The 26,139-nt window shown below is 40.5% G+C and overlaps 1 protein-coding gene across 2 annotated transcripts in view; it reads right to left on the bottom strand.

The window, feature by feature from the left end:
- JMJD1C (jumonji domain containing 1C) overlaps positions 1 to 26,139 on the bottom strand; it is a 213,147-nt gene that overhangs the window by 77,505 nt on the left and 109,503 nt on the right. For both annotated transcript variants that reach the window (XM_070752116.1, XM_070752115.1), the window contains one exon: positions 1,010 to 1,123. Coding sequence is in view for 1 of the 2 variants with exons in the window: in XM_070752115.1 (XP_070608216.1) it covers positions 1,010 to 1,123 (114 nt within the window). In the remaining variant the exon portion in view is untranslated. The remainder of the gene's footprint in view (positions 1 to 1,009; positions 1,124 to 26,139) is intronic.

A 26,139-nucleotide genomic window follows, 5' to 3' on the forward strand; every position in this document is an offset into this window, starting at 1 on the left:
TGCGGAGAGGGGCGGTATACAAATCTAAATAATAAATAAATAAATAAATAATAAATCTCATCTGGGATTTTTCTTTTTTTTAAAATGCTATCTAATTAGAATATAGTGTTTGTTTATAACAGTGTCCATGAAGTCTGCACCATTAACTCATGGGATGACCCTAACGAGATTTTGAAAGGCCAATTAGGTCAATCTGCCTTATCCAAGAATGTGTTTAACTACTCAAGATCTATATTATAGACTGACAATAAAGGTAAATTTATTGATAAAAAACCCCATTTCCTAATTCCTGAGAGTAGTAACAATGTCCTCACAAACAGCTATTCTTGATGGCAAATATAAAAAAGCATCTTCTCTCTCGTGGAAAACAATCCACTGAATCTGTAACCCATGTCAAGACCAAGGGAGACTTACGATCAATCTTCTAACTTGTTTATAAAATTATACCTCTAAGATCAAAGCAGATTTAAAAGAATTACAAAATTGTTTCCAATATAAATATGTATAAGCCATGGGTGATCTGGGGCCATTCACTCTCACCTCACCGGGTTAATGTTGTGAGAAAAATAGGATAAGGAAGAAGTATTAGCTACATTTGCCACTTTATTTATAAAAATAATAAAGCTAGGACATAAATAAACAATATTATTTTTTCAAAAATAAAAATACAATTTTCTTTCAATTTTTGAAAGAAAATACTTCCTTTAATGATTACAGATAATTTCTCAGTATTAGTACAGAAGATACGTTACATGTTTTTATTTTTTAAATTTTAATTTTTAAAATTTTTTATTTGAGACATACACACATAAAAGACAAAAACCCCCACACATTAGGGATAGTTATATCCCCATTTCTATTAGAAGCTATACTGTACATTATTACATTGTTTTGTTAACATTTGTGCTTGCGTATTTTTATTTAAATTTCAAATAAGCGTACTTTTTTATCTAACATCTTACATGTTTTTGATTAAGGTAATTTAGATTTAATAACTTATAACACTTACCTGATAGGGCTGAAAGGCACTATCTTCAGATAAGAAATCCAGCTGTCTGTCCACAAGAAATTCAACTGCAGTAATAGAACTGTATACACTTTTCCCAACCAAAGGTTTAAAAGTCTGTGGACAGAATAAAACACAAGAATATAAATGTTTTGCTTGTTTAAGTTCTAAATGTGCTATGCTTTATTTTGTTTGATAAATAAAAAACAACAATCTATTAGAACACAACATATCGCTTGGTGATCAAACTACTGTACTTTCATTCTGACTGTGCTACTTTGATCGGTCAGTTGAATACAACCCAGCTGTGCCAATCTAAGGAAGTAATAATTACAGATTTCGTGTACAGTAGTACCTCTACCACTGACCAGGTTCTTAAGTAGAAAAGTCTGTAAGAAGAAGCAATTTTTCCCATAGGAATCAATGTAAAAGCAAATAATGTGTGCGGTTGGGGAAACCACAGGGAGGGTGGAGGCCCTGTTTCCTCCCAGGAGATTCCTAGAGAGGCCCCACAGAGGCTTCTCCCCACCTTTTCTGGCCCTGTTTCCTCCCAGGAGATTCCTAGAGGCCCCACAGAGGCTTCTCCCCGCCTTTTCCGGCCCTGTTTCCTCCCAGGAGATCCCTAGAGAGCCCCCACGGAGCCTTCTCCCTGCCTTTTCTGGTTACAGTTTCGAAGGCTCAGGTTCGTAAGTGAGAGGAGGCAAAAAAAATCTTGAATACCTGGTTCTTATCTAGAAAAGTTCGCAAGTAGAGGCGTTTGTAGGTAGAGGTACCATTGTATATGTTTTTAATGCTACCGTAGGTAATTACACTTCTTCTGCACCGGAGTGCCGGAAAACAGCCCCCAAAGGCCCCATCAAACAGCCATGCGTTCGCTGGCCAGCTGGTCTTTGGGTTCCCAGCGCTCCGGCGTGCACGAAAACCAGCTGGCCAGCATGCATGTGCCTGCCGGAAACTCCAAGACTTACTTCTCAGTGTGCATGTTCTGGTGCTCTGGCACGCGCATATACACACATGTTCCGGTTTGGACTTTATGGATACTTTTGTATAGTTTTCTTGGCAGCAATAAAGAAACAAGTGCATTTTTCAAGATTCTTTTTTCAACTTCTTGGTTTATTGTACAATTCTAGAGTTCTCTAGCAATGTTCCCATTCAAATAAGAAGCCAATTTGATCCTACTGATACTAAGCCTGGACAAAATTTGCCCGTACTACTAGCTGCCTCTGCTAAGGATAGACATTGTAAAATAATTGGAATAATATATTCCTATCTTAGCTTCAACCTTTCTCCTGATAGTCTCTATTGTTTCTCTGGTTTTTCTTTCATGTTCAGTGCTACAATGGATTCAGTATTCAAACTCACAAAATTTTATTGTTCTTGAGTATTTAGCAAGGTACGTAGCACAAAGCAGGTTTATCCATATCCATATCCACACACACACACACACACACACACACATATATACAGTAATACCTTGTCGTACAAACTTAATTGGTTCTGAAACGAGGTTCGTAAGGTGAAAAGTTTGTAAGATGAAACACTGTTTCCCATAGGAATAAATGTAAAAGCAAATAATGCGTGCAAACTCACTTTAAGGCTTTAAAAAAAGCGGCAAGCAGACAAAGTGAAGGCTAACGGAGTGGAGACAGACAGCGAGGAGAAGTGAGGAATGGAGGTTCTAACGAAGGCTAATGCCGCCCCAAATCTCTCCCCCAAAAGCTTCGTATCTTGCCCCAAATCTCTCCAAAAATCGCTCTCCCAAAATCATTTCTTGCCCCAAATCTCTCCAAAAATCACTCTCCCAAAAGCTTCATTTCTTGCCCCAATCTCTCCAAATATTGCTCCCCCAAAAGCTTCGTATCTTGCCCCAAACCTCTCCAAATATCGCTCCCCCAAAAGCTTTGTGACGTCTTCCTGACGTCAAAGCTCCGCCTATGGAATTCCCTATTGGGATTCCCCACCTCCTTTCTAGCCGCCAGATCGGCCGATAACGCCGCTGCTGATCGCAAAAACAGCGCTCCGCTGAGCTGTGCCGCCTGGCTGTAACCTTCTGAAACAGCTTCTCGGCGGCCTCCAGAACCCAAACCCGAACCTGAACTTCCGGGTTCGGCGTTCGGGAGAAGGCCAAGAAGCCCCCTGGCTGTTTCAGAAGGTGACAGCCGGGTGGCGGCGTTTCTCAGCAGCCTCCCGAACCCGAAAAGTTTGGGTTCGGGAGAATGCCGAGAAGCCCCCCGGCTGTTTTAAAAGGTGACAGCCGGCCGCCGCCGCCAGCAGAGCGCCATTTTGGAATATATATATTTTTTGCATGGATTAATCGCTTTTACATTGTTTCCTATGGGAAACAATGTTTCGTCTTACGAACGTTTCGCCTTAGGAACCTACTTCCGGAACCAATTAGGTTCGTAAGACGAGGTATTACTGTATTCCAGTTTAATACGTGGACATACATTATACTACAGGTAATTGTAATAATGAATCTGGGAGGTAAAAAAGGCCAGACTTTTTTTTCATTATGTGACCTTTCATAGTTCAAGGAGTAAAGAATCTTTTGATTTGGAAACAGCCATTTCATCTAATCTGAGCCAGAAACAAAGATACTACACTTCAAGAATTTTGTTTTGATTTCTCTAAAAAATTATTTATTTATTTATTTATTTATTAGATTTGTATGCCGCCTCTCTCCGTAGACTCGGGTCGGCTAACAACAATAATAAAACAGCGTATAACAAATCTAATATTTAAAATAACTAAAACCCCTTATTAAAATGCAAAGAATACTACATTTTGGAGTTTAGAGTTGAACTGTTGAGTTCTTGGTGTTTTCTAATTTTTTCCTACAAATGTATTCATTCTTAGGTTAAGTAACGTGATAATGCATGCGACAGACTGATGCACTGATGTTACCTTGCTTGGTAATAAAACCCCTGCAGGAAAACAACAAACCCCCAACTATTTATACCTTAAATGGTCCTCAGGATATTGTGAAGGGACTTTGTTTCAAAGTTTGAATTAAGCACGAGGCAATTTGAGATCAATCTGAAACACAGTAATTTTGGAATGTTTTAGCAAAGCTTTGCTCTTGAAGTCTGAAACAAAGGTTCCCATTTGGCGCTCAATCTAAACAAAATACATTGTTGTACCCAATGAAAGATAAACATAACAATTTTGAAACATTACTATTGACTGACAGTTCTGTAATCTGGAAGCTAAATAAATCCATCATATTGTTCCTAGAATAGCAACTAAGATGAGCTATCATGGGGCTTCCCAGATTTGCCCACATTTCTACAACACTCCGTGGCCTGCACTGGTAATGACCTTTTAAAGCCCTACATGGCAGTGGACCAGAATACCTCCGGATCCGCCTTCTACCGCACGAATCCCAGCAGCTGATAAGGTCTCACAGAGTTGGCCTTCTCTGGGTCCCGTTGACCAAACAATGTTGTTTGGCGGGCCCCAGGGGAACAGCCTTCTCTGTGGCGGCCTTGGCCCTCTTGAATCAACTCCCCCCGGAAAATTAGAAAGGCCCCCACACTCCTTGTCTTTTGCAAATTACTCAAGACCCACCTATATCACCAGGCATGGGGGAACTGAGACACCTCCCCAAGGCTTTTGTACTTTATGTTTTGGTATGTATGTGTTGCATGGTTTTTAATTGTTGGGGTTTTATATATCTTCTCTTTTAATATTAGATTTGTTGCAATGTTATTGTTGTGAGCCGCCCCGAGTCTTTGGAGAGGGGCGGCATACAAATCTAATAAATAATAATAATAAATAAATAAATAAATAAATAATAATTAAAGGTCTGGAGACTAAATCATATGAAAAATGGTTACAGGATTTGGGTTTGGCTAGTCTAAAGAAAGGAAGGGCTTGGGTAACATGACAGCAGTATTTGAGAAGTTGCCAGAAAGAGGAAGGGGTTAACCTATTTACCAAAGCACCTGTAGGCAGGACAAGAAACAATGCATAGGTGGGTTCCTTCCAGTTTGGACCAGTTCTATAGAACCGGTAGTAATTTGATGGCATCACTGGAACCGGCAGCGATTCAGGCCAGCCGTGCCCCTAAGCTGGTTCTCTCATCTTGTTATTTGCTTCTGTGCATGCTTTTTTTAGGTACTGCGAATGGACAGAGGGTCATTTCCATCGCGATGTGAACCGGTGGGGAAGGTAAGTAGAACCTACTCCTGACACAATGGATACAAACTAATCATAGAAACATAGAAGTCTGATGGCAGAAAAAGACCTCATGGTCCATCTAGTCTGCTCTTATACTATTTTCTGTATTTTATCTTAGGATGGATATATGTTTATCCCAGGCATGTTTAAATTCAGTGACTGTGGATTTATCTACCACGTCTGCTGGAAGGTTGTTCCAAGGATCTACTACTCTTTCAGTAAAATAATATTTTCTCATGTTGCTTTTGATCTTTCCCCCAACTAACTTCAGATTGTGTCCCCTTGTTCTTGTGTTCACTTTCCTATTAAATACACTTCCCTCCTGAACCTTATTTAACCCTTTAACATATTTAAATGTTTCGATCATGTCCCCCCTTTTCCTTCTGTCCTCCAGACTATACAGATTGAGTTCATGAAGTCTTTCCTGATACGTTTTATGCTTAAGACCTTCCACCATTCTTGTAGCCCGTCTTTGGACCCGTTCAATTTTGTCAATATCTTTTTGTAGGTGAGGTCTCCAGAACTGAACACAGTATTCCAAAGGTGGTCTCACCAGCATTCTATATAGCGGGATCATAATCTCCCTCTTCCTGCTTGTTATACCTCTAGCTATGCAGCCAAGCATCCTACTTGCTTTCCCTACCGCCTGACTGCACTGTTCACCCATTTTGAGACTGTCAGAAATCACTACCCCTAAATCCTTTTCTTCTGAAGTATTTGCTAGCACAGAACTGCCAATACAATACTCAGATTGAGGATTCCTTTTCCCCAAGTGCATTATTTTACATTTGGAAACATTAAACTGCAGTTTCCATTGCTTTGACCACTTATCTAGTAAAGCTAAATCATTTGCCATATTACAGACGCCTCCAGGAATATCAACCCTATTGCACACTTTAGAGTCATCGGCAAATAGGCAAACCTTCCCTACCAAACCTTCCCCTATGTCACTCACAAACATATTAAAAAGAATAGGACCCAGAACAGACCCTTGTGGCACACCGCTTGTAACCTGACTCTGCTCAGAATACATTGCCCTAGCTCAGCTCCAACGTACATGTGTCTGCCGGCCAGCCATTTTTGGCTCGCACAGAGGCTCTGGGAGGGCGTTTTTGGCTTCCAGAGAGCCTCCGGGGGCTTGGGGAGGGTGTTTTTACCCTCCCCTGGCTCCAGGGAAGCCTTTGGAACCTGGGGAGGGTGAAACACGAGCCTACTGGGCCCACCAGAAGTTGGTAAACAGGCCATTTCTGTCCTCCCGAGGGCCTCTGGGAGGTGGGGAAAGCTGTTTTCATCCACCCCAGGCATTGAATTATGAGTGTGGGCATTCACCCATGCGCAGGAGCGCATGTGCACGCTCTTTCGGCACCTGAAAAAAAAAAAGGTTTGCCATCACTGGTATAGGATCTCCTGCTTGAGCAGGGTGTTGAACTACAAGACCTCCAAAATCCCTTCCAGCTCTATTCCAATTATGTACTCCGCTGAATTAAAAAATAAATAAAACCAGCCTGAAGCAAAATTCTGTTACAATTATAACTTTCTTACAATTCTGAAATTGCATTTACTATTAAATGCTATTTAATAGTAGCTTGCCATCTAGTATTTTAAGCATATTTACAATATATGGAGTGCATATATTTAGCTCTTTCCATAATTAAAACATGATATATGTGCCTAATAGTTTCAGAGATATCCAATTATAGAAGAAGGTTACATGCTAAATCTTTGGAAGGATTTCAAAATTGGTAATTGTAAAATCTTCCAGACAAAATTAGCTCTAATTGGAAATAATCTTAGGACAGAGATCAATAAATAAGACCATGGTTGTCTGCTGCATTTCAGAGATAAAAAAAGACTGCACTGTTGCTATGAGGTACAATGAATGTAATAGCCCTACTGGCTTCATTTGAAAAAAGAAACCGTATGTGTTTTAAATTCTGAAATTGAATATATGAATGATTATTTCAAGGCAGCACAAAAATTAAGACAGCTGGGGCATCGCCTACTTATTCCATTGGCCTCTCCTAGCAACAGCATGGATTACCATCCCACAGTCTCCAACGTTCCTTTGGCTACTCATTCCTTTCCCAACTTCAAATCCTATTCGAAAGATCTAAGTAAGATTTTTCAGAACTTTTTTTAGATACACTAATTTTTTGAGACCCAGGCAAAACTGAAGTGTTTTTTAGTGTTTTAGTTTCATTTCACAATCCTCATGAATTCAAGGTCATTTACAATTTAAATAGTCTAGAAATTAAATTTTCACTTCACAGAAAAGTGGTGCTTTATTGAAATACTTTAGATACACACATACACTCATCAAATAGAATTTAAAAATACCATTTTATCATTAAGTTTATTATTTTAAAGATTGAGATGATTACAGAAGTTAACTATGCGGTTTGGTTTTACTCGAGAGTGATTTTCTAATGTGAAAAAATACCTTTTTGTAAAGAAAGCATGACCTCCAACCCCCTTACTTCCTATGAAAAAGGTCAAAAGGTTCTATAAGTAGGTAAACAATTGACGGTGCCAAATTAAAGAGATAATTAAAGATGATGAAATGCTATATTAACTAGATAATTATGGGAAAAATATCATTACTGCATTTTTAGATACCTATTCATTAGTTGTCCTTGAATAAAAGGCATGCTATTCAGAATTGGCCTTCTCCGGGTCCCGTCAACTAAACAATGTCGTTTGGCGGGACCCAGGGGGAGAGCCTTCTCTGTGGCGGCCCCGACCCTTTGAAACCAACTCCCCCCAGATATCAGAGTTGCCCCCATCCTCCTTGCCTTTCGTAAGCTCCTTAAAACCCACCTCTGTCGTCAGGCATGGGAGAATTGAGACTTTCCCCTCCCCCTAGGCTTATAAAATTTATGCATGGTATGTCAGTATGTATGATTGGTTTCTTAAATTGGGGTCTTTTAAATTAACTTAAATACAGTAAGACCTCACCTATCGCTGGTGTTACGTTCCAGACCCGGCCGCAATAGGTGAAATTCGCGATGGGGAATTTATCGACTGATAGTACTTATTTAAGTATTTATATTGTAATTGTTTGGTAAGTTTTCATTGTTTTAAGTGTTTATAAACCCTTCCCACACAGTATTTATTTTAGATACAGTATTTAAATACAGTATTTACAATTTTAGATATATATTTTTTGAAAAACCTGCCGATCGAGTTCGGCGGGCTGTTTAAATCTGCCGATCGACTTCCTCAGAAACCCGCGAACCAGCGAAGATCCGCGAATGATTTTTCTCATTAATATTTCTTGAAAACCCACGATGAAGTGAAGCCGCAGTAGGTGAAGCGCGGTATAGCGAGGGACTACTGTATTAGATTTGTTTACATTGTATTATTGTTGTTGTTAGCCGCCCCAAGTCTACGGAGAGGGACGGCATACAAATCTGATAAATAAATAAATAAATAAATAAATGCTTACTAAAAATGACAACTGGGAAACCTATACGGGCAATTGTATCTACGCCATGTTCAGAATCAAAATAGAAATAAATTAAATACACGAAGTGCTTATAAATACATGTTAATATGTTGCTATTTATAAATATATTCCAATTTAAGTACAGCACTATTGGTTGTATTAGAAATGCTTGAAGCATCATACGATGCATGGCATATTATCAATGCAAAACAGAATGTAGTATGCAATGTTTTTATTAAACAAAATCACCCGTACTTTTATATTCTGGTATATTTTACTTCTGAAAAATATTTAAATTATTTAAATACATAAAAGGTTAGGACTGCACACCTATAATTCTGTAAGCTACAGGACTTCAATGGCTTTAGGAAAGTACTGTATAGTGAACCATAATTTGTTACAAACTATTTGTAATCCTACTGAAAAACAGCTAGTAAACTGTAATTTAGCGTCAGGTTTATAGCAGAAAGGGAGCAACTATGTATACAAGTCCTAGAGGCTTGTCTACATTACTATAATAGCCTCCTGTTTATACTTAGACTGTCTAAGAACAACTGTGTCTTGTTTGGGTCTCTATGCAGCACTGAATTCCATTCTCATGAGAGAGAGAGAAAAAACAGGACCAGATGATTATTCCTTGAAAGGAATGTTTAAAAAAAAAAGCATCCAGAGTTCCTAACATTAAGTACAGCTGCTCAAACTGCTCAAACACATTGCATTTCAGCAATATACCCTTTTCACTTCCTCTCTTACCGGAAATGCATTTACTTACTGCAGAATCAAATGTATTGTTCTGAACTATTTACTCAAATATGTCCAGAGATATCCTTTATAGCATTATGTTCTTATTTCTGATGTATTTTAAAGTCTTTACATCTTATAACTGATACAATTTCAACAATGACTTTACTGATTTAAATAGACTAAAATCCAATGTAAGGAAACAACTTCACAAAATGGGATATGAAAGTTTTATCAAGAGAAACAGATTAGAACTTCAGCAAGTTATTATGAAAGGGTTACATTCAGTGACAGAGAAACATAGAAACATAGAAGTCTGACGGCAGAAAAAGACCTCATGGTCCATCTAGTCTGCCCTTATACTATTTTCTGTATTTTATCTTAGGATGGATATATGTTTATCCCAGGCATGTTTAAATCCGGTTACTGTGGATTTATCTACCACGTCTGCTGGAAGTTTGTTCCAAGGATCTACTACTCTTTCAGTAAAATAATATTTTATCAGGTTGCTTTTGATCTTTCCCCCAACTCACTTCAGATTGTGTCCCCTTGTTCTTCTGTTCACTTTCCTATTAAAAACACTTCCCTCCTGGACCTTATTTAACCCTTTAACATATTTAAATGTTTCGATCATGTCCCCCCTTTTCCTTCTGTCCTCCAGACTATACAGATGGAGTTCATGAAGTCTTTCCTGATACGTTTTATGCTTAAGACCTTCCACCATTCTTGTAGCCCGTCTTTGGACCCGTTCAATTTTGTCAATATCTTTTTATAGGTGAGGTCTCCAGAACTGAACACAGTATTCCAAATGTGGTCTCCACCAGCATTCTATATAGCGGGATCATAATCTCCCTCTTCCTGCTTGTTATACCTCTAGCTATGCAGCCAAGCATCCTACTTGTTTTCCCTACCGCCTGACTGCACTGTTCACCCATTTTGAGACACCAAATATTTTTGACAGAAGCAAAAAAACCTCGCTGAGACGTGCCGGACTGCGTGCCCCTGTGCAGGTGCGGGAAGCAAAATTGCGCTCGATCCCACACTTGCGCTCCAGAGCCACAGAGCTGCGTACAATCAGCCATTCTGGCAGTAGCTCACCAGTGGTGTAAACAACAAAAATGAGATTAAGCAATATGCAGTTTGTTTGTTTTTTAAAAAGAAAATAGTCATTACCCTAAACAAATGAGAGCCTCTCCCAACTAATCCTACATTGGTTGTGCAGGCTATAGCTCTGCCATTGTGTGTGTGTGTTTGTGCATGCACACACAAGTGTGTGTAAAAGAACAGCTTTAGTAGCAACACTTACCCCTTCTCCGATTTAGGTCATGATCATTTCTGCTAAGGTCACTTACATAACAAAACAGTATACTGTACAAGGAAACATCAGCTAGCAATCCATAGGAGAGAAAATATCTGGAGCAAGGCTTTTTCTTCGGCAGACATTCTGGCCTAGAGCAAAAAGACTTCAAACCGAAGAGCAATCGCTCTGCTTACAACATGTTGAAAGAAGGGAAGAGGCGGTGCTCTGAACTGTAACTAATCCCCCATCACAGGTGGCGATCGAGTCACTTCCAGGATAGTCACATTGCTGATGACTCATATGGCTGGCCTGGCCAAAGAGCATGGGTCATAATTTTAACTACATACAAAGGCAGACTGACAGCTCATGTTTAATATCTATAAACAGAAAATCCAGATATCAAGTTTCCACTTTCCTGAATTACTCCAAAGCATATTAGAAATGAGACCTACTCGGAGATAAAAATGCATACCTGATTAAAAAAATATTAGACTGTGCCGAATTTGACTCTTTAACACAAAAATTGAAAGATAACACGGAAATAAAAAATATAGCCACATGGGATAAGTTCTACAATTGGATCAACGCAAGGGAGGAAGATAAGGAAAAATAAAATAAAATAAAACAAAATAAAAAATAAAAACAAGGCTGAACATAAAAACAAAGAACTGAACAAAAAATAATCATTTAACAATTGCAATATAGAAACATAGAAGTCTGACGGCAGAAAAGGACCTCATGGTCCATCTAGTCTGCCCTTATACTATTTTCTGTATTTTATCTTAGGATGGATATATGTTTATCCCAGGCATGTTTAAATTCAGTTACTTTGGATTTACCAACCACGTCTGCTGGAAGTTTGTTCCAAGAATCTACTACTCTTTCAGTAAAATAATATTTTCTCATGTTGCTTTTGATCTTTCCCCCAACTATTGATCTTTCCCCCAACTATTTTATTTTATTTATTCGCTGACTCCTTCTCAGAGACCAAAATCAAACACAACTATAACAATTATAATACTAAACACAATTAGAAAAGGAAACTGAGATTAACAATTGTACAAACTTAAAGAGATAAGATTTCGCTGATATAAAAAAACGGGAAAATAAAATAAAGCATAGCTGCAAACTGGCAGCGGGAGTGGGGAGGGGGGAAAAGGGGTGTTTGGTGTTATTGTTTGATGTGGCATGTTCGATATCACTGAAAACGATGATTATACTTACATGACATGAACATCTTGTTTTGTCAATATATTGTTTTGTATTGTCTTTTATATTTGTAAATATTCAATAAAAACTATTTTTTTTTTTAAAAAAAAAGGCATACTGTAACCACAAATAGAAGGACCAACATAAAGCAAGACAGAAAATTCTTCACTAGCTAAAAGGGCGTTTAATTTCTAAAATCCAAACTGTCATAGGACAATCCTGGAATAATGATATTTTCAAAACAGGTAGAGCAGCTATCCCTTTCAAATTTTATTTTGAGTCCATTCCAGCTGATTGGCACTACTGCACAGGAAAGAAGATATTGTAAACACTAATCTGAAAATATATTTACGGATTCAGCTGCTTTCCTTACAGCTTATGTTCACAGGGAGAACCAGATGTTGAAGAACAAAGGATGAGAAAATAAAAACAAATGTATTAAATTACATAATCAAATCTAATACATTTAATAAACGCGATTACTTTGGGAACAGAAAAGAAATGAGAAGCAAGGCCAATATCCCAAAGTTTTTAAAACAATTTTGATAGCATTCTTTATTTCTTGGAACATAAATATTTTCCCTGTGATAAGCAAAACTATTGTTTTTAGTGATTCCTTTTGCTTTTACTAAGTTCTTTTCAGTGAGCAGGCTGGATAAGTGCCTTTCTGGCCATTTTAATGAGGTGTGTACCATCCCACTGATTTATTCTGCTCTGGCAAGGAGAATTCTTGTCTCACACCTTTGTGCTCTTGCTGCCCCTCATTTTGATTTCAATTTTTGTTGGGTTGATAGTGCGGACGCCTTTTGGAACTACAGTTTGTTTGTTTGTTTATTTATTTATTGGATTTGTGTGCTACCCCTCTCCGCGGACACGGGGCGGCTAACAACAGTGATAAAAACAGCATGTAGCAATCCAATACTAAAACAACTAAAAAACCCTTATTATAAAACCACACGTACCATGCATAAATTGTAGAGGCCTAAGGGGAAAGAATATCTCTGTTCCCCCATGCCTGACGGCAGAGGTGGGTTTTAAGGAGCTTACGAAAGGCAAGGAGGGTGGGGGCAATTCTGATCTCTGGGGGGAGTTGGTTCCAGAGGGCCGGGGCCAGCACAGAGAAGGCTCTTCCCCTGGGTCCCGCCAAACGACATTGTTTAGTCGACGGGACCCGGAGAAGGCCCACTCTGTGGGACCTAATCAGTCGCTGGGATTCGTGCCGCAGAAGGCGGTCCCGGAGATAATCTGGTCCGGTGCTATGAAGGGCTTTATAGGTCATAACCAACACTTTGAATTGTGACCGGAAATTGATCGGCAACCAATGCAAACTGTGGAGTGTTGGTGTAACATGGGCATACCTTGTGAAGCCCATGATAGCTCTCGCAGCTGCATTCTGCACAATCTGAAGTTTCCGAACACTTTTCAAAGGTAGCCCCATGTAGAGAGCGTTACAGTAGTCGAGCCTCGAGGTGATGAGGGCGTGAGTGACTGTGAGCAGTGACTCCCGGTCCAGATAGGGCCGCAACTGGTGCACCAGGCAAACCTGGGCAGTACTGAAGACAAACAATTACAAATGGATGGTCAGACTGGTTAGTGGCTCTTGTCTGATTCCTGACCAGTTCACACTCAGCGGTATTTCATGACAGATTGACTGGGTGTCTGGGTTCCCCCCCCCCCAAAAAAAATGGCTTCCAAAACTGACACTCGGATTAACGGGATCTCCCTGTTCAGAGATAATTGGCATGGGTAGGGTTTGTTGGCAATCTAATTCTTGGGCTGGGACCAAGCAGGGATCATCTATTTCTTTTCTTCTTTTCTTTTCCTTTAGAGTCTCAGGGAAGTGCTCCTCCTTCCTATTTATCCCCAGCGGTGGGCTACGAGCCGGAACGCTGAATTGCACTCGCTGCCATTCTTGCAGGACCAATGCGATTTTGCTGCTGCATCTGTGGAGGTAGCAAAATTATGCACGGGGCAGCAGGTAAAACCTCGCCGAAACACGGGCGCAATTTCGCTACCTCCACAGGTGCAGCAGCAAAATCGTGCTGGTCCCGCAAGAACGTACGAGCCGCGACGGCGAGCGCAATTTAGCATTCCACCTCGTAGCCCAGTGCTGTTTATTTATTATTTATTTATTTATCCAATTTTCATGCCGCCTTTCTCCTTAGACTCGGGGCAGCTTACAACAGCCTTTCGTAAACTCCTCAAAACCCACCTTTGTCGTCAGGCATGGGGGAATTGAGATATCTCCCCCGGGCCTATATAATTTATGTATGGTATGTTTGTAGGTATGTCTGATTAAAAATGGGGTTTTTTTAACTACTTTAAATTTTAAATTGTATATTATTAGATTTGTTATGAATTGTTTTATTCTGTTGTGAGCCGCCCCGAGTCCACGGAAAGGGGTGGCACACAAATCTAATAAATAAATAAATAAATAAATGTTAGCAATAGCACTTTTTAACAGAGCCAGCCTATTTCCCCCACAATCTGGGTCCTCATTTTACCCACCTCGGAAGGATGGAAGGCTGAGTCAACCTTGAGCCGGTGATGAGATTTGAACCGCTGACCTTCAGATCTACAGTCAGCTTCAGTGGCCTGCAGTACAGCACTCTACCTGCTGCGCCACCCCGGCTCAATTTATCCCACATAGCAATTCAGTGAAATGAATTGGAGAGAGAGGGGGAAGATTACAACAGAGACTGGCTACAGGCCATCTAACGAGTGTCTGACTTGAATCTGAGTTTGCAGTGTCAATCGTATATCTTACATAAGCAGTATACAAGAGTGGAAAAGGTGTTTTCTTTTAAACTGAGAACAAAAAACACCAGGCTCCAGATGTTCTATCCAAGTGTTCCAAATCAGCTGAATTTTGGCAGAAGCCAAAGCCTTAACATGTGGTGTTCTGTATTTCCCTTAGAGCAAGGCTGCAGGAATCCCAGAATGAATAGAGGGTGAGCAGGGCAAAGCTGGTGAACATTATTCGATCTTTCTCCTTCTTTCAAAATATAGATATACAGTAATACCTCGTCTTGCGAACCTAATTGGTTCCAGGGGGAGGTTCGTAAGACGAAAAGTTTGTAAGACGAAACATTGTTTCCCATAGGAAACAATGTAAAATCAATTAATCCGTGCAACGAAACAAAAAAACCGCAAAAAACCACCACCGCCCAGCTGTCATCTTTTGAAACAGCCGGGGGGCTTCCCAGCGTCCTCCTGAACCCGAACGCCAAACCCAAACTTCCGGGTTCAGCTTTCGGGAAGCCGCCGAGAAGCCCCCCGGCTGTTTTAAAAGGTGACAGCCGGGCGGCGGGGCTTCCCAGCGGCCTCCCGAATGCCGAACCCGGAAGTTTGGCAAAAGTTCAGGAGGACGCTGGGAAGCCCCGCCACCCGGCTGTCACCTTTGAAAACAGCCGGGGGACTTCCCAGCGTCCTCCCGAACCCGGAAGTTCGGGTTTGGCGTTCGGGTTCAGGAGGACGCTGAGAAGCCCCCCGGCTGTTTCAAAAAGCGACAGCCAGGCGGCGGGTTCGTAAGAAGGAAAAAGTTCGTAAGAAGAGGCAAAAAATTTCTGAACCCTGGGTTCGTATCTCGGGTTGTTCGTAAGACGAGGGGTTCGTATCATGAGGTACCACTATACTGTATGTACCATAGTACTATTGGTACTGCTGTTGTGTTCTCTGCATGACCTGTTCCTCTTATGAACTCAGCAGGTCAGTTGTGGCCTTAGTCCACTGCCTGCTCATTTTAGATCTTCTTAGTATCTTTGCTTCCCTCCTCCTACCTCAGCTACAGTCAACATGCAGGCCACATGTCCTGCCATTCTGTCTATCCAAAATTTTTACCAGTGTTTTCCCATCTCTTTGCCATCTTAGAATTGCCAAAAAAAATACCCTTCATACTTTTTACTGTATTTCCACTTCCCTTTATTTGGAACCACCATATTTTGGTTTTGTATTCAGATCAAAAATGCATGTTTAGGTTGATCATTCCAAACCATCTGATTCTTTCATGAATTTGTTCAAACAAAAATCATTTTAAATATCCCTACTTTATATTCTGCAGTTGGAAGAATGATTGCATTGCTGTTTTTTTCATTCTCTTTTATAGAAACTAAGAAAAATGTACAGAATATGCTGATAGTGTTCCCTCGATTTTCGTGGGTTCGAACTTCGCGAAAAGTCTATACCACGGTTTTTCAAAAATATTAATTGAAAAATACTTCGCGGGTTTTTCCCCTATACCACGGTTTTTCCCGCCCGATGACGTCATATGTCATCGCCAAACTTTCATCAGACTTTAATAAATATATAAACTTTAATAAATAAACATGGTGAGTAATAATCTAAATGGTTGCTAAGGGAATAGGAAATTGTAATTTAGGGGTTTAAAGTGTTAAGGGAAGGCTTGCGATACTGTTCATAGCCAAAAATAGTGTATTTACTTCCGCATCTCTACTTCGCGGAAATTAGACTTTCGCGGGCGGCCTCAGAACGCATCCCCCTCAAAAAACAAGGGAACACTGTACTCATAATGTTCAGAATTGACATTAACTTTTGTTACTTCAAATCAGGAGTGTCAAATGCATGTCGTCGCGGCAGCATCACGTGACATATTGGGACTTCCCCCTCCCCTTTGTTAAACTGGGTTTGGCCAGCATGTGACGTACCTAGCCCACCGGGTTTGACAGCTCTTAAATTATATACTATGATGACAGAATTCTGAATTTCCCAGAAAGTCTATACCCTTCAGATTTGATATAGGGAATATCATTTATTAATGCTTTGATTTATAGGTAGAATTGCTACAAAAACTGAACTTACGCATGAAGACTCCAAAATTGAATCCTCAGCATGACAATGGCTCCAATTTAGGTTTTGGGCAGATCTTAAATTAGGAAGACTATGTGGCAGTTTCCTTTTCCAAACGCCTCTACTTATGAACTTTTCTAGATAAGAACCGTGTGTTCAAGATTTTTTTGCCTCTTCTCAAGAACCATTTTCCACTTACAAACCCGAGCCTCCGAAACTGTAACCGGAAAAGGCAGAGAGCAGCCTCTGTGGGGCCTCTCTAGGAATCTCCTGGGAGGAAACAGGGCCGGAAAAGGTGGGGAAAAGCCTCCGTGGGGCCTCTCTTGGAATCTCCTGGGAGGAAACCGGGCCTCCACCCTCCCTGTGGTTTCCCCAATCGCACGCATTATTTGCTTTTACATTGATTCCTATGGGAAAAATTGCTTCTTCTTACAAACTTTTTTACTTAAGAACCTGGTCATGGAACGAATTGTTTCGTAAGTAGAGGCACCACTGTAATTTCAAGCAACTGCTTGACAGTAAAAATTGACAACAAGAAAAAGTGTTGATTTATAATAACAATGTATGCATAATATACACCACTGAATTATTTCTAAAATAACATTACTAATCTTTAGAATATAGGCCTTCACACATGAACAGCTTCATTTGTACTTACATAATTCTAATAAAGTATTTCACTCACCATGTGCTTCAACTCACATTCCACCAGCAATTATCAAACCAATCTATATCTATCCTTAAAAAAACAGAGGTGTTTTTTTTCTTCTTTGCACTGCCAATCCGGCTTACAGACTATAACTGTACACAGAACTGCAATCAGCAAACCGCTCCATGACCTTCAATTACTACCTTGGCTTAAAGCCACAAAACCAGCGTATTACTGCTTGTTAACAGTATGTCCTGTCTTATAGTGAAAGTAGTCAGAGTGGTTTAAAGCAGAAAGACAGCTTTTGCTTGTTAAGAAATCTGAATATACGAATTGTGTTACTTCATATATTATGAAAATACTGTATACAGTGTTCCCTCGCTTTTCGCGGGGGATGCGTTCCAAGACTGCCCGCGAAAGTTGAATTTCCGCGAAGTAGACATGCGGAAGTAAATACACTATTTTTGGCTATGAACAGTATCACAAGCTTTCCCTTAACACTTTAAACCTCTAAATTGCAACTTCCCATTCCCTTAGCAACCATTCAGATTATTACTCACCATGTTTATTTATTAAAGTTTATTTTAAAAAAATTATTAAAGGCAGACAAAAGTTTGGCGATGACATATGACATCATCGGGTGGAAAAAACCGTGGTATAGGAAAAAAACCCGCAAAGTATTTTTTAATTAATATTTTTGAAAAACCGTGGTATAGACTTTCCGCGAAGTTTGAACCTGCGAAAATCGAGGGAACACTGTATATGAATTAACAGTGATTGTAAGAGTATGTTCAGATTACACAATTAAACATGAAGATTACTAGGAGTAAAAAAGAGTTATTGGTTTAAGCATCATGGGGGGGGAAAGACCTTGTCATGGTTAGGCACTGTTCTTAAGGCTAAAGTACAATTGAGTAAGAGAGAAGCTGAGCAAAACCAGAACATACCAATGCACACCCCACATGGATCATTTGTTCCTTAATCTCTAGAGAAGTGATGGCAAACGTTTTTTGGTTCGCCTGCCAAAAGGGAGTGTGTGGGTGTGCTAGCATGCGTGCTGTTCTGTTTGTTCTGTTTTTTGCACTCTGGAGGGTTCAGGGACGTTTCCTGAAGCTCCAGAGTGCAAAAAATAGCACAGTGGGTGTTGTGGTTAGCTCTGGCCCAGCTCCTGCTCCAAGGACTGTGGATGTGGGGGAGACATCCACATGCTGCAGGCCTGTTTTGCCCCCGGTGGAATCTGCTGATGAAGGCTCCTCTGACCAAGAAGACATGAGTGACAGGGAGGAAGAGAATGTGGCAGACAGCTCAGAAGGAGATCAATTATCTAGCTCCCCCTTGGATTCAGAACAAGAGTTAATGATACAGCCACCCATGCGGAGAGCGATGCATAGGCAACAACAACTGACAGATTATTATCAAAGAAAATGAGACCACCTGTGGTTGGGTGGGGCTGTGGTGATTAGTGAGGCTGCTATAAATAGCAGCCTGTGGGTTTGGCCATTGTGGACGATTATCTGATCTTTGTGTTTCGTGACTGCTTTACTGACTTTGACTTTTTGTGTGCTGATTTTCCCCCCGCTTTGAAACTAAACCAGAGCAAAGTGTGTTTCACTTTGTGAAAAAAGAAGGACTGTGAATTGCCTCACAGCTGCAAGCTAAGTATCACAGGACTGATAAGGGACTTGTACAAATTACCAGTTTGTTTGGAGACGAGTGCTCTTTGCTATACCAAAAGAGGGCTTGGTTTAAGTGAACTTTCATTATAAAGAACATTGTTTTGAATTTTCAAACGTGTGTGTGTCTGAAATTTGTACCTGTGAATTTTTGGGAGGAGTCTCCCAGAGAGCCCGACAGAACAATGGGCAAACTGGAAGCTCAGAAAACACAATTACAAGAAGTTTCCCTGAGCCCTCCTGAGTGCAAAAAACAGCACAACGGCAAACCGGAAGTGCATTTTCCTGAACTTCCGGTTTGTCTGTTGGCTGAATTTTTTTGCCTCCTGGCTTTCAGCTGGAGGGCAAAAAGCACCCGGAGGGCGAAATGGCCTTTCCCAAGGCCAAAAATCAACTGGCCAGAGCATGCATGAGCACTGGAGCTGACAAGGGGCAAAGTCTTCTGTGCTCTCCGATATGGATCCGTGTGCCACCTGTGTCACGCTTGCCATACGTTCGCCATCATGGCTCTAGGACCGGGGTCGCCAACCTGGGCAACTTTAGATTAGATTAGATTAGATTTATTGGATTTATATGCCGCCCCTCTCCGTAGACTCGGGGCGGCTCACAACAATGGTAAACAAAACATAGTAACAAATCTAATATTTCACAATCTAATTTAAGTTAAAAAATACAAAAGAAAGCCCAATATATAAAAAACAAGCACACAATCAAACCATACACAAAAACTACATGGGCAAGGGGGAGATGTTTCAATTCCCCCACGGCAGAGGTGGGTTTTAAGGAGTTTACGGAAGGCAGGGAGAGTAGGGGCAGTTCTAATCTCTGAGGGGAGCTGGTTCCAGAGGGTCGGAGCCACCACAGAGAAGGCTCTTCCCCTGGGTCCCGCCAGATGACATTGTTTAGTCGACGGGCCCTGGAGAAGGCCAACTCTGTGGGACCAAACCGGTCGCTGGGATTCGTGCGGCAGAAGGCGATCCCGGAGATATTCTGGCCCGATGCCATGAAGGGCTTTATAGGTCATAACCAACACTTTGAATTGTGACCGGAAACTGATCGGCAACCAATGCAGACTGCGGAGTGTTGGAGTAACATGGGCATATTTAGAGAAGCCCATGATTGCTCTCGCAGCTGCATTCTGCACGATCTGAAGTTTCCGAACACTTTTCAAAGGTAGCCCCATGTAGAGAGCGTTACAGTAGTTGAGCCTCGAGGTGATGAGGGCATGAGTGACTGTGAGCAGTGACTCCCGATCCAGGTAGGGCCGCAACTGGTGCACCAGGCGAACCTGGGCAAACGCCCCCCTCGCCACAGCTGAAAGATGTTTCTCTAATGTGAACTTTAAGACTTGCGGACTTCAACTTCTAGAGTTCCTCAGCCAACTCTGGGAGTTGAAGTCTGCAAGTCTTAAAGTTGCCCGGGCTGGAGACCTCTGCTCTAGAGGAACAGAAAAATATATGTACTTCTACTAGGGAACTGCTTTGTACTGCCAATAACAATATTTCCACTGCAGTTCCTTTGCTGGTATAGAACAAAATGAGTGGCCAGCTGGAAGTCTTTTATCTGCAGGCTGGCTGACAGCCAGCAATGAATTGTGATTCACCTCTGAAAGAATAATAGCAGAAATAAATTAGAGAACAGTATAAAATTAAAAATGCCCACTTCTTTCCAACATTTTTTTTAGCATAAATTCAACAATTAAATATCAGGTAATCAACAATTAGAAACATCTAGTCTAAGTGTGTATTATATATGTACACACTTATGCACATATACGGATAGTCTCAATGTTTTTAATTGCTAATTACCTGTTTTTTAATTATTAAAATTTATGTATGCTGGGGAAAAAAACTTGGACCAAAGCTATCACAGAATGGATCCCATCATCTACGAGATGTAAAAGAAGATGGATTGACAACATCAACAAGTATTATGTCCCTAATATAAAAGAAAGGTAAGAAGGAAGGAAGGAAGGAAGGAAGGAAGGAAGGAAGGAAGGAAGGAAGGAAGGAAGGAAGGAAGGAAGGAAGGAGAATGAATGTTTGTATATGTATTCTAGTTCTTATCAGTTCGTTCTGTTTCCTTTATTTTAGAGCAAATTTGAATTTCATAAATAATTCCTATGTAAACAATTATCATCTAATCTAGTAGCTAATGATGAAAGCTAAATGTTACTATATTTGTCAATTATACTTTTAGAAGCAATATAATCATAGTGAGGGTTACAGCATGTCCGGTTAAAATGAGAACTCTTGTGTACAAATGTCTTTTTGAAGATTACTTTCTACAACAGTTGGTGTACAATTTCAGTTTAAGAGCTTAGAACTGGTTTTACCAGTTTATATGTTTATAAAAATTTGAATATAGGCCATATCAGAAAAATTCGGAGCTGTTTAAAATATAAGGAGGTATAAGCCTTAAGCCGCCTGGGAAAGCCAAGAGAAATAATCAAAACCATAAAAAAAAACAAAAATTAGAATATTTTGGACATGTGATGCGACACCCAGAAAAATACGGCATACTTCACTTAATTCTCCAAGGAAAGATTGAAGGCAAACAAGGTCCAGGCAGAACAACCTCATGGCTTCCAAATTTAAGGAACTGCTTTGGACAACACTCAGAAACATTTTTTTCATGTGTCTGTTGATAAAAATAGGATCACCAACATGGCCAATGTCTGATGATGGATATGGCATAAGAAGGAGGTAAGTCATAAACTCAGTTACCACTGGGGGCTAGGGTGTCATTTCAAAATTATATATAGTGTACAGTGATACCTCGTCTTACAAACGCCTCGTCATACAAACTTTTCGAGATACAAACCTGGGGTTTAAGATTTTTTTGCCTCTTCTTACAAACTATTTTCACCTTACAAACCCACCGCCACCGCTGGGATGCCCCGCCTCCGGACTTCCGTTGTCACCGAAGCACCTGTTTTTGCGCTGCTGGGATTCCCCCGAGGCTCCCCTCCATGGGAAACCCCACCTCCAGACTTCCGTGTTTTTGTGATGCTGCAGAGGAATCCCAGCAGGGGAATCCCAGCAGCGCAAAAATGGGCACTTCGTTGGCAGCGGAAGTCCAGAGGTGGGGTTTCCCAGTGAGGGGAGCCTCAGTGAAATCGCAGCATCGCAAAAACACAGAAGTCCGGAGGTGGGGTTTCCCATGGAGGGGAGTCTCAGGGGAATCCCAGCAGGGCAAAAACAGGCGCTTTGGTTGGCAAAAGGGGTGAGTTTTGGGCTTGCACGCATTAATCGCTTTTCCATTGATTCCTATGGGAAACATGGTTTCGTCTTACAAACTTTTCACCTTAAGAACCTCGTCCTGGAACCAATTAAGTTTGTAAGACAAGGTATCACTGTATTTAGAACAACGCTTTTAAGAACTAAAAAGCTCTCTTGATAATCTTGCATCTTCTCTCTTCAGTGGACCAACTGTTTTCCTGATCTTTGTTATTTATTTTTAAAGACACTTAAAAATATATTTTTGACTTCTTTTGCAAGTCTTTACTCATTTTGAGACTTTGCTTTTCTAACTTTATTTTTGCACGTTTGGGCTATCTGGTGATATTCTGTCTTAGTTATAAGTGCCTCTTTCTATTCCCCCCCCCCCTGTATTTATCCTTGTCTTTCAGTTTATCAGAGAGATCTTTGTGCAATCATACTGGTTTCTTCTTGGATTTCTTTTTCTTTTTCAGTGGTATTGTGCTTGACTGGGCTTTTATGATAACATTTTTCAGAGTTTCCCATGTCTTTTGAGTTGTTTTCCCCTTTAGGATTTTCATCCACGGACTCTTTTTCCTAGGTCCTCTCTGAGTTTGTTAAAATTAGCTCTTTTAAAGACATTGGTTGGATTATGTTCTATGTGTTTGCATCACATTGAATTCCAATATGGTATGGTGACTTTTGCTCAAAGTTCTGGCAAATTCAATTCCCTCCATCACTTTTTTTCTGTTAGTAAGAATTAGGTCCAGTATAGCTTTTCATCTAGTTCCCTCCTCTACCTTTTGGATGACAGCGGTCACCTAGCTTGGTTAGGAATCTGTTTCATCTCATACTTCCTGCAGAGTTTATCTCCCTGTTGATATCAGGATAGTTTAATTCTCCCATTAATACTCTAGTATGTTTCTTACTTACATTTATTAATGTATATAGATATAGATAATGACACACACACACATATATGTGCTATAATGATCTATTACTGCATATATATAATATTTATTTATTAATTTATTAATTAGATTTGTATGCTGCCCTCTCCGCAGACTTGGGGTGGCTAACAACAGTAAAAAGACAATATGAACAAATCTAATATTAAAAGTAATGTAAAAAACCCCAATTTAAGAAACCAATCATACATACAGACATACCATGCATAAATTTTATAAGCCATGGGGGAAGGGAATATCTCAATTCCCCCATGCCTGACGACAGAGGTGGGTTTTAAGGAGCTTATGAAAGGCAAGGAGGGTGGGGGCAACTCTGATATCTGGGGGGAGTTGGTTCCAGAGGTTCTACACAGAGTGTATATTATATAGATTCTTCTATAAGTAGAAAAGATCAGTTAACATTACAAAATGTTCTGGGCATGAAGCATTTTTTTTACACGGAGCCACTGCTTTTGGGTTGCCCAGACTAAAACGAGTACTTCAGATGTTTCGTTCTACACTGGAATTGAAATGCTACTCTCCCCCATGTAGAAATGTTTAAATTATTCTGTCCTGTTTTACCTGTTGTGAGATTGTGTTATCTTTTGAATGATCCTTTCTGGGCTAGTTCAACAGGAGGGACCAGTCTGTTTACCATAACTACTTGCTAAAGTTAGGAGTAGTTGGACAAATGATTGTCTATAGTTTATCTCTAAACCAGTTTAGGGAAGGCTAGAAACATAGAAACATAGAAGTCTGACGGCAGAAAAAGACCCCATGGTCCATCTAGTCTGCCCTTATACTATTTTCTGTATTTTATCTTAGGCATGGATCTATGTTTATCCCAGGCATGTTTAAATTCAGTTACTGTGGATTTATCTACCACGTCTGCTGGAAGTTTGTTCCAAGGATCTACTACTCTTTCAGTAAAATAATATTTTCTCATGTTGCTTTTGATCTTTCCCCCAACTAACCTCAGATTGTGTCCCCTTGTTCTTGTGTTCACTTTCCTAATAAAAACACTTCCCTCCTGGACCTTATTTAACCCTTTAATATATTTAAATGTTTCGATCATGTCCCCCCTTTTCCTTCTGTCCTCCAGACTATACAGATTGAGTTCATTAAGTCTTTCCTGATACGTTTTATACTTAAGACCTTCCACCATTCTTGTAGCCCGTCTTTGGACCCGTTCAATTTTGTCAATATCTTTTTGTAGGTGAGGTCTCCAGAACTGAACACAGTATTCCAAATGTGGTCTCACCAGCATTCTATATAGCGGGATCATAATCTCCCTCTTCCTGCTTGTTACACCTCTAGCTATGCAGCCAAGCATCCTACTTGCTTTCCCTACTGCCTGACTGCACTGTTCACCCATTTTGAGACTGTCAGAAATCACTACGCCTAAATCCTTTTCTTTTGAAGGCTATGCTACATACAACAAAAGTTGTATACAAAAGGCTGATTAGACAGTAAATTACAGATGAAAAATTTGCTGTGAGGAACCACTGGACACAGTGTTGCTTTAAAAAAAATAAATTCCTGGAGTATTAACTTAGTCTCATGAATAGTTTAAGATTCACCTGAACAAGCAATACGACTTATCAATCAACCCCTTCTCCTGGGAACATTACTTTTTAATGTGAATTATTATCAAGTTGAGTGATGAGTGGACCAGGTAAGAACTTGGATGAAGTGTACAAATCCTATTGTTTCACAGCTGTTCCTCTGAGCAGATTCAAATTCATATACAGTGGTACTTCATCTTACAAACGCCTCTTCTAACGAACTTTTCAAGATGCAAACCCGGCGTTTAAGATTTTTTTGCCTCTTCTTCCGAACTATTTTCACCTTACGAACCCAAGCAGCTGCTGCTGGGATGAAGGGGTTTCTTTTTTTCCCCTTTTTTGAAGAAAGAAAAGGGAGGGGCAGCTTGGAGGAGTAAAGATTTTGCATGCTTGCAAAGGCACTGAAACGGTGTCTTTTTAAGAAAGAAAAAGGAGGGGCAGCTTGGAGGAGTACAGATTTTGCATGCTTGCAAAGGCACTGAAACGGTGTCTTTTTAAGAAAGAAAAAGGAGGGGCAGCTTGGAGGAGTAAAGATTTTGCATGCTTGCAAAGGCACTGAAACGGTATCTTTTTAAGAAAGAAAAAGGAGGGGCAGCTTGGAGGAGTAAAGATTTTGCATGCTTGCAAAGGCACTGAAACGGTGTCTTTTGAAGAAAAGGGAGGGGCAGCTTGGAGGAGTAAAGATTTTGCATGCTTGCAAAGGCACTGAAACGGTGTCTTTTTAAGAAAGAAAAGGGAGGGGCAGCTTGGAGGAGTAAAGATTTTGCATGCTTGCAAAGGCACTGAAACGGTGTCTTTTTAAGAAAGAAAAGGGAGGGGCAGCTTGGAGGAGTAAAGATTTTGCATGCTTGCAAAGGCACTGAAACGGTGTCTTTTGAAGAAAGAAAAGGGAGGGGTGCCCCCCTTGCCTTTCTTCCTTCCCACTCACCCTTTAGCCTAGCCTTGCTTCTTCCACCCACCCCCTTTAGCTGCTCCTCCCTGCCCTCTATTCGCCTCCCTTCTAAAGTTTGGGATTTTCCTGAAGGATTTGCACGCATTATTTGCTTTTACATTGATTCCTATGGGAAACATTGTTTCATCTTACGAACTTTTCACCTTACAAACGTTCTCCTGGAACCAATTAAGTTCGTATGATGAGGTACCACTGTATCTCCTTCAGGTAGTCTCAAGTTACGAATTGAGCCTACCCATTTCCATTCATAACCGGAGATTTGTGGGAATAAATTTTGTACCTTGAGCGGTATCACTCCCTGCTTTTGCCCATGCACTTAATAATCTAATGTGTAGTTCATTAAGTGAACATGAGGTACTCAGGGTGGGGAAGGGCATGGGGGGGGTGTCCTAGGATGGAATAGGCCACCTCCTTAAGACCACCCAAGTCCTCCACCAACCCACAAATACCACATTCTCCCTCCCCTC

This window comes from Erythrolamprus reginae, chromosome 5 (genome assembly GCF_031021105.1).
Source record: "Erythrolamprus reginae isolate rEryReg1 chromosome 5, rEryReg1.hap1, whole genome shotgun sequence".
Taxonomy (NCBI): Eukaryota; Metazoa; Chordata; class Lepidosauria; order Squamata; family Dipsadidae; genus Erythrolamprus; species Erythrolamprus reginae.